This window comes from Hydractinia symbiolongicarpus, chromosome 14 (assembly GCF_029227915.1).
Source record: "Hydractinia symbiolongicarpus strain clone_291-10 chromosome 14, HSymV2.1, whole genome shotgun sequence".
NCBI lineage: Eukaryota > Metazoa > Cnidaria > Hydrozoa > Anthoathecata > Hydractiniidae > Hydractinia > Hydractinia symbiolongicarpus.
Window position 1 is genome coordinate 5,963,687 of NC_079888.1, and position 9,740 is coordinate 5,973,426.

The following is a 9,740-nucleotide window of genomic DNA, read 5'->3' on the forward strand; positions in this document are numbered from 1 at the left end:
AAACTTTGCGAGTGAAAAAAGTACTTCCTTGTTGGAAGTACTTTTTTCACGCCAAAAGAAGAAGTCACGCCAAATCAAATGCTGGTAGCGAAATCTGCTTAATTTAGGTTTTGTGTTGTTTTCTGTAATTTCCTGTAAAATCAGTTATATTAAATTGCTTTATTTTTTATACAAAACAAAGACCTAGGTCGTTCAAAAATGTCAGCGGCACATGTTATCAATGCAAAGAAGAGAACCATTGACGTGTTCACAGAAACAAAAACAAACTTTGAGTCGCTCTTGCTATCACCAAAGGTTTTGTCAGGTTTAAAGCATGCTGGATTTTGTCAACCATCTCCTATTCAATTGGAAGCAATACCGCTTGCAAAATGTGGTTTAGGTACGTGTCTTTTATACAAAATTTAGGACTGGTTGTTTCATTAATTCACTTGGAGATCCTTCCTTCTATTAATTTTCTCAAATATGTGTCTAACAGCTCTATTTCTTTGATCCGATCAATTTCTAAATGATATGGCATACAAAAGCTTTAGGTGATAACATTTATTGTAGTTGTTTTTAGTTGGTTGGCCTGATAACAGTTTTCCCTTTCACCACAAAAGGTGATGTGAAAGAACACTGTGATGTCTACAATGTGTGTTTCTACTAATAGCAAAAAGTGAAAATGCAGGTCTATCAATAAGGAAAGAGCAATCACTCTGCTCACACAAAGACTCGCCCAATTCTGAGAAATGAGAAACTAGCTGAGCCATTAATTGCTCCCCCAATTCCATAAAAAGTTTGTCTGGCTGAGCAATTTAAATTTATCTCACAGGAAAATCAATGTTCTCTTTCTTTCTGAGCGTGTATAAACTTATTCTATGTGTTCAGATGGCTCGCCCAGTCTAAATTATTGTAACCTTGAGCGAGTGATTTATTGCTTAAGTGTATTTTATTGAAAGGTTTTAAAATGTAATTGTTTTTGCTTTGTTCCATCATTTGTCCAGTTCATTAGTTCTGGTGCATGCATAGTCTCCGTAGCTAAAATTGAGACCCAAAATTAACTGAAATTTATTGTAGCTCTGTTATGTTTTAAGTAAGCCAGCTTCTTCTGAACTGTGTCAAATACCTTTCAGCGTCTTTAAATATTTAACGCACATCAGTGCAAAAATGTAGAACAAAGTTTAAGAGAGTCATACTTTAGAATCAGTAAGTATTTTTATTTAGATTTGATTTGTCAAGCAAAATCTGGCACTGGCAAAACGTGTGTGTTTGCTGTCTGTGCTTTGGAGGCTGTGGATGTGAAATCACTTGCCACGCAGGTACAGATATAATAATGCGTTGGCAACTTGGTCTGTATGTGAAGGCTGCCTGTCTTGTATTCGTCATCGATATTTTTTTCAGGTATTGGTTTTAGCACCAACACGAGAGATAGCTCATCAAATCTTCAGTGTTGTCTCCACACTCAGTGTATCGATGGAACACTTGCACTGTTCTTTATTTATCGGTGGTATTCCTGTGGAAAAAGACATTAAGAATGCACAGTCATGTCACATAGCAATAGGAACACCTGGTCAGTCTTTTTTCTTCCTGTCTGTCTGTCTGTCTGTCTGTCTGTCTGTCTGTCTGTCTGTCTGTCTGTCTGTCTGTCTGTCTGTCTGTCTGTCTGTCTGTCTGTCTGTCTGTCTGTCTGTCTGTCTCTCTCTCTCTCTCTCTCTAACTGTCTGTCTGTCTTTTTAAAATCTTAAAGAATCGACTTTTCTTTGCATGTTGACCTGATCTTTCTGTAATATGAAATCTAGTAAATCTATAGAGCTCTGTGTCAAAAATGTATAAACCATGAGAAATGTGGTTTAAATCATTTATGATATTTATGTATAAACCATGAGAAATGTGGTTTAAATCATTTATGATATTTACCAATATGTTTTATAATCTCTGATTGAAGAATTCTTTTTTCTTCATGTAGCCATAACACGTTTTTCCTTCAATAGGACGTATACGTCAACTTATTCAAGAGAAACACATCCGGACACAATCCATACGTTTGTTTGTGCTTGATGAAGCAGACAAGCTATTGGAAGAAGGTTCCTTTCAAGAACAGATTAAGTAAGACAAAAAAAACTTTTTCTATTGGCTGAAGTGAGTAATACTTATATGTTGTAGCAAAAAAGTAAGCAAATTAAACCTCGCTTTGAAAATGAGGTAAGATCAGACTAAAAAACTCGAAATCAATGGTAAAGTGCTGAGTTAATGAGGCTTAATAATGGACATAGTAAGTGGGCAAATTTGTGGGCGACATTACAAGTTTAATAGTATTTAATCCTTATGGCAGTAAAAAATGTTTCTAATTTGAAGAGCTAACCTACTTAAATTTTCTGTGATAATGCCTAAGGTGGCAGTAACCCTTTTAAAAATAGAAAAATACTTTTTCACATAATTAGTTACTAAAGGTTATTTTAGACTATATATCCATTGTTATAACACACTTGTCACGATTTTGTAGCAACAATACTATTATTTTTCACCAAAAATATTGAGCCTTAAAAATACCCCTTTTAGTTAAAAACGTCGAGAATAAATAGCTTCAGTGCTACGCACTTGTAAAATTATACAGAAAGAAATGACGTAATTATTAAATAGACGCGTTAACAACAACAAATATGCCGCCCAACATAGAATTTTATAACGATTTTTATACTACGGGCACTAACTTCCGCATTTTCTTTTTTCTTTAAAAATTTCAGACATGTTTGATAAATCATGCAGCTGAAAATATTTTTTTTTATCAGGAAAACATCTTTTAAACATCGGTTGATGCAAAAGGGGATGCTACGTACGATTCTTTGAAATAAACAAAAACTCTGCAAACCCTTGGTTAATCTAAAGTTCATTTTAAAACAGAAGCAGATGAAAAGGTATAAGATTGTGAATAGTTGGAGCTCGCAAACCAATTTTTATTGTTTGTTGCACATTTTTAACTGGAAATTTCTGACTTAACAATTTAGATAGTAAGTCAAAATCGCAAGAAAAATTTGTATACATAATACAGTGATTAAATAATACAGCTATTTTGGATACTTAAAAAAGGGGTACTGCCACCTTAAAGAAAAAATCAGCAGAAAAAAAAATTTTCATGCACAAGTTTAAATTTTTCTCACGAAAAAAAATACTGATATCAAGACCCTTTACCGGATCCTCATAGCTAACAGAACCAATAGAAACTGAAGAGGCCTAACCTGGGTAAAAAATCGTAAAAATTAAAAAATTTTTATAAGAATAACGTATCTATAACTTAGAAACTATAATCTTCTGGACTGTATTCGTTACTGGTAAAAAAAACCTACTTTTCATTGCAGCTGGATATTTTCGACCCTGGGTACGCACAAACAGGTGCTAGCGTTATCAGCCACCTATCCGGAATATTTGGCTAGTTATCTGGAAAACTACATGCAGGATCCAGTCCATGTTAGAATCAATCCGAAGGATGTAACATTAAAAGGTACGTGTTCACACATACTAAAAATTAAGTTTCACGCCCTTTGGACATTCTATTTGCGGCAAACGTAAAAATGGACTGACAACATTTAAATTGCACCTGGATACAAGCTTACTGAAAATATTTAAATTGTGCAAAGATACGAACTTACAAATGGACTAACAACAAGGTTCATACTAAAAAAATGCACTACCATCACACCACTACCAGTACTAGTAATAACTTTCTAGACATAATATTTTAAAATTGAATCAAATATGATTTTTACAGTATAATGTAAACATTTTCAGGAATCGGAAAAATATGTGAAAATATTTGTAATATATGTATTAATTTTGATCAACCACAGTTTGTATAGATTTTTGGTTCCTTTCCAAAAAAACTTTTTTGTTTTGGAATTTTTCATTTACTGGATTACAGATCACACAAGCTGAACTGTGTTACTGTTTTTGTTTGCAGGTATTCGGCAGTATTACAAACCAGTATCATTTCACCCTCTACCTCACAAAGCTTTTCAGGAAAAGGTAGGCTTACTGTTTGAAGGTGTAGCTTGTGTCCCGTATACGGGTTAATTCTAGTCTAACAAAGAAAACAGAATGGCGAAAAATGTTGTTCTGCTATGATGTAATTCTTTTTTTATTTATAGTGCAGTGTCCTGCTTGAAATAATAAGGAAACTGCCATTCCAGCAGTGCATGATATTTTCGAATTACCAAACCAGGTAATACGTTTCACCATCTTTTTTGACTATGTTTTTTCCTCAGCTTTCAGATTGTATGTGATTATGTTATGTACGTGCAAAAACAATGTAGAATATCTGATGTTTGAAATTTACATGTTAGTTGTTATTATTTAGAGCGGAGCACTTGTGCAAAACATTGAATAAAGAAGGATGGCCGTGTACGTATATAGCAGGTATGTGCGATAGGTATTCTATAGATGTATGGTAAGTGTGTCCAATATATTTTCCATGATTACAGTATAGCAAGTATGTACGTAATGTTTGGTATAGATATATAGCAAGTATGTCCTATGGGTTTGCTATAGATGGATAGCAGGTATATCTCTTTAATAATAGCCGTCGTCTGTCTGTGTGTCCGCGAAAGCGGGGTCCCGTAACGGAAACACGAATTTTTTAAAATGCGCACGAATATCAAATGCGATATATTTTTATCCACTTTGTTGCTACGGGTAAATTTAAAAGACGAGCGAACTCGGCGTGTGACCCCGTCAATTTTTCTACGGGTTAACAACTAGTCTCTTTAATAATAGCCGGCGTCTGTCTGTGTGTCCGCGAAAGCGGCGTCCCGTAACGGAAACACGAAATTTTTTAAAATGCGCACGAATATCAAATGCGATATATTTTTATCCACTTTGTTGCGACGGGTAAATTTTAAGGACGGCGAACCCGTGGATTTTCCACGGGTTAACGACTATCTCTATAATAATAGCCGTCGTCTGTGTGTCTCTGCGAGGACCCCCGCTGAGTTAGAAAATGATGTTACGGAAATGCGAATGTCAAATGCGATATATTTTTATCCACTTTGTTGCGACAGGTAAGTATAAAGGACGGGCGAACCCGTGGATTTTTCCCCGGGCAACTACTAGTCTTTTTAATAATAGCCGTATTCCGTCTGTCTGTCCGCGAAAGACGCGTCCTGTTATGGAAACACGAAATGCGATATATAAAGGACGTGAATATTTCCACGGGTTAACGACTAGTCTATATTATAATATCCGTATGCGTCTGTCTGTCACGCAAAATGGTAGCAGCACTAACGGGACACACGAAGTGGGGCTAATAAAGGACGGGCGAACCCGTGGATTTTCACGGGTTAACGACTACTGTATCATAATTGCTATAGATAATATGTTCTTCTGGTTTCATTTGGACGTACTACCAATAGCAATTTATACATTGATTTTTCCGCATCCGACATTCACCGCCCTTCGACCAATCATATGCATGTATCAAAATCACGTGTTATACTTGAAAGTACTGTTATTTTTTAGGTAGTCAAGTCCAAACTGCAAGATTACATGCGATGAACCAACTGAAGAATTATAACTGCAGAATCCTAATCACTACAGATCTGGTTAGTCCTGGTTTACATTGCAATGTTTTTTGTCTTTTTACTTTTGTGCAAAATAAGACAAAATAGCGGCTTCTGAAGGGCGTACGAACTCGCGCTGACTTGTTTAACTTACTGCGTGGTAGAACTACACAGTTCGAAAATTTGGATAAATTTTTTTTGTTTACTGTTTATTTTAGTCATTGTTATTAAAAAAAACATAATGTAAATAACAGATAAAAAAATAACTAAGCTTAATGCTCGATTTACTTAAGTCACTTAAAAAGTCCTATTTCAAACGTATTTATCACCCCCAAAACGATATTTTTTTAGAAAGAGCCCTAAATCGAGAGGTGAGGTTAAGTTAGGCCGCTATGTCAAACATTAACGACATAAAAAAATTATGGATGTTCTTTATCTTTTTTTTAATATTGATTGATCATTTAATGTTTCGCAACATTACACATTCATTATTCGTTTTATTTCTTCTTCAGACATCTCGTGGCATCGATTGCGACAAAGTCAACTTGGTGATCAACCTCGATTTACCCTGGGACACTGATACTTATCTGCATCGGATTGGTCGTGCTGGACGATTTGGTTCGTACGGAGTCGCCATTTCAATCGTAACTGAAGGCGATGAATATAAGAAAATTTTCAAAATAAGCCATTCTATTGGCAGGAAAATATCTCCTCTACCGGGTAGGTTAGCATCTTTAATAATCTTTTATTTATTTATTTTTGTTTGTTTTTTGGTGACGATAGGTGACAGAATTGTACTGGAAGGTAATCACGTTGTGCATCAATTTTGCAAATCGAGATATTTTTTCGAGAAGTACTTATAACTTACCAAACCTTGGAAATTTAGAAGTACTTATAACTTACCAAACCTTGAAAATTTGGCATAGTTAGCTTATATTTCCTGCAATCTCAATCAATTTTGTCTTGATAAATAGGAAGAATGTCCTGGGATGTCCTGAGGCCACCACATTGTTTGTTTTCTGTCAGTAAAAATCTTCCGTCTTTTTTTAGAAAATGTAGAGAAATTAAATAACCCAGAAGTGGAGGAAAAACAAACCATCAAAATTAGTGAGATTGAAGTGTTTAACGAAAGAGCTGACGAAAGTGATGCACAACAAGCGAATATAAAGAATCCATCAAATTGCAATCACGACGAAAGTAAACTAACTATTTCTAACGAACCGTCTTATTTAGTAAGCCATGATAATATACCGTCTGGTACGACAGACAAACTGATAATATCGTCTAGTGTTGATAAAAACGACGAGGATTCGAAAGTTAACAAAAGTATTTTTGTTGAGGAGGAAGAACATGCAGACGAAAAGGAAAACTTAAACTTTGATAAATCGAACAAAATAGACGTCACAAATAATCACGTCAGTCATGGCAAAAACGCATCTCATATTGTCGACAATCATATGGAAAACGGCGATATATTTGCTGAAAATATCGAGATTTCTTCACTTGATTCCCCTGCCAAGGATACACCCTTAGCCGAGTCAAAATGTAAAAACAGTAGTGAAAACCAATCAGAAACATCAGAAGTACTGAAATCTTCTGTCGGAGGAGAGACATTAGATAGAAACGATTCTCAATTAAATTTGTCGCTAGAAGAAACACCCAACGACGATACACTGCTTCCTGTCGTTCAAAAGATGCCGTCACTTAACAATGAATGCCGTAATAACACAACTATATCTCTTGATTTGTTAAACGGAACGAACCTCAGTGGTGAGAATACTCAGGCGCAAGTTAAACACATCAGCACGGCAGAATCTAGTTGTCTTAAGCAGACCGATAATTCACAGGAGTCCAAGGAAGGACTTGAAACCATGCCTTATCAAGACGCGAAGTTAAAAAAGCGTGCCACGCCAAAGTACGTTTCTTTATTTAACAGAACTAAAAAGCCTTCTCAACGAAAACAGACGAATAAAACGGTTCCGTCGAATGTAAATAATACAGAGAGTAATTCTTTGGCGGAACTAAACTCTACCATTGATGAAAATAAAAACATTGCATGTTTCAACCCTACGGTGAAGACGACATGTAAGGATGATGCAGTAGAGAATAATCCGAACGACACAATAAAACATCGGAATAAGACAGACAATGAGACAGTGAAACATCAAGACGAGACTGTGGGACATCAAAACGAGACTGTAAATTCTAACAAGCGAAAAGATACTCGGGGATATAGGTTTAACAAAATGGCTGTCAATATGAGCATGATGGACTTGAATAACGAATCTAGAACATTTGATACACAAACACAGCAGCAGCAGCGACGTGAAGTTATATATGCAAAGAAATATGAAAACATACAAAGCTCTGATGATGTTGACATCTTCCCTAAAAAAGTGAGCAGTGGGTTGGAGAGTTGTAGCAGCGAGGAAATAGAGGAAATTTGTAGCGATCTTTCAGGAAACGATTATGATAGTAATGATGATTATTTTGTTTCTTTATCATCCCGTAGCGAATCCGAATATAAATCCGATTGCGGATTCGAATATGAATCCGATTGCGGATCCGAATATGAATCCGAAAGTGAATCGGAGAGTAGCGAAGAAGAAGAGGAAGAATACGAAGAACGTTGTTTTCCGCGAAACGAGTTTTATCACAATACACAAATTAGTTATAAGCCTACTACTAACCAGAATTTACATAAAACGGGAACATCTTGGAACCATGACGTTTTTCTGAAATGCTATCAAAGAGCATATCGAAACCATGTTGAACTTCTTCAGTGGCAAAAACATGCATCTGGTAGTCATCTCTGGTAGATGGTTTTTATTGACGATTTCAAACCACGCTTGTAGAAACGTAACAGATTTAACAGAATTGCAAACGTGAATTATATACTTGAATTTATATTTCAACTGTTCGTCTCTATATCAGCATATTTTTCACATTTCCAGGAAAAAAATGGAAAGATTGTAGATGAAATCTTACCGAAATATACTAAGATTAATCCCCTAATATACCTTCTAATACAAATATTTTTGTTGACTTTGTTAACTTTGACCCGCTTTCAAAACTTTCATTTCTTCCATACATTAGAGGAAAATTATCGTAGTAAAACGTTTTGGAGGTAAAACTTTGGCGGAAAAACTTTCGGGTAATAAATATATCTTTAACGAGAATATGATGAATTAAGAGAAGGAGGGAAGAGAAGGAAGATTTTGTAATTTAGAAATCTTTCGAAGACTTTAAAATTTTGTTGATTTTCTTACACTCTTATAATTTCTAAACTTCGAATAAATTTAGGGAAAAAATTTAAAAAAAATTCTCAAATTTCGGACGGAAAGTTTTCAAACAAGTTTTTTCGTCCTAAAATTTTGGGTTATTATGTAGTGGCAATTCTATCTTTCACATTTAGCCATTTTAATTTGGCGCGAAAAAGTTTTAAAAGCTATGTTTTTTTACCAATTATTACTTGCAAAAATTATTATTATTTAAGAAAGTTTTCTTTGGTTTACAACTTCAGTTATATAAAAATATACTGCTTTCCTAGTTGGACCAAAAAAAATGAAATTACAAATGTTTAACCAAGGACCTTGTGTTAACTAAATTAAAATTAAAGTTGTTAGTTGAAAAAACACGCAGCATATTTTCAGATTACGACACGCTAAGAAAGATAAAGACAGTGTGTAGCATATTTAAAAACATGCTGCATAGCATAACTAAATCATCTTTTATTCACATAAAAATCTAAAAATGTTAAAAATGTCAGAGAGGCTTTAATTTTGCCTTAAAAGAACTGAAATCTCTTTCCTCTCATACCTTAAAGGTATATCATTATATAATTTTGGTCCAGAGTAAAGAAAAAAGCTTTTCTTAGTTATAATTTCATTTTTTATTTCTTGTACTTTGTTCGTTTCATTGATGCTGAAATAGTTCTTTAGTGGTGATGATACTTCTTTCATTAAACATTCCTTTACCATTAAGCAGCTATTTATCTTCATTGTAGTGTAGATAGATGTAACTTTCTTACGTTATCGTAAATGATTGAAAATGCTTGTCTTTCTGCATTCTCCATCTTCAGGTTGAACAGGCATCAACACAGAAGAAGTGGTTCAATAATCGTTGGATAAACTTTTTCTGCTGTTTCAGTTGTTAGATACTGGCGTGCTGGTGTTAGAAAATATACGCAATAATTTCGGCATGGAAACAGGA

At 34.7% G+C, this 9,740-nt stretch overlaps 1 protein-coding gene across 1 annotated transcript; it reads left to right on the top strand.

Moving 5' to 3' along the window:
• Window positions 1-30: 30 nt before the first annotated feature.
• On the top strand, window positions 31-8,561 carry LOC130625359 (probable ATP-dependent RNA helicase DDX20). Its single transcript, XM_057440440.1, has 11 exons — window positions 31-379; window positions 1,204-1,298; window positions 1,381-1,549; window positions 1,971-2,085; window positions 3,336-3,478; window positions 3,935-3,999; window positions 4,122-4,195; window positions 4,331-4,389; window positions 5,488-5,570; window positions 6,041-6,248; window positions 6,579-8,561. The coding sequence occupies exons 1-11, from the start codon at window positions 199-201 to the stop codon at window positions 8,345-8,347; spliced, it is 2,961 nt and encodes a 986-aa protein (XP_057296423.1). The 5' UTR covers window positions 31-198; the 3' UTR covers window positions 8,348-8,561.
• Window positions 8,562-9,740: the final 1,179 nt, after the last annotated feature.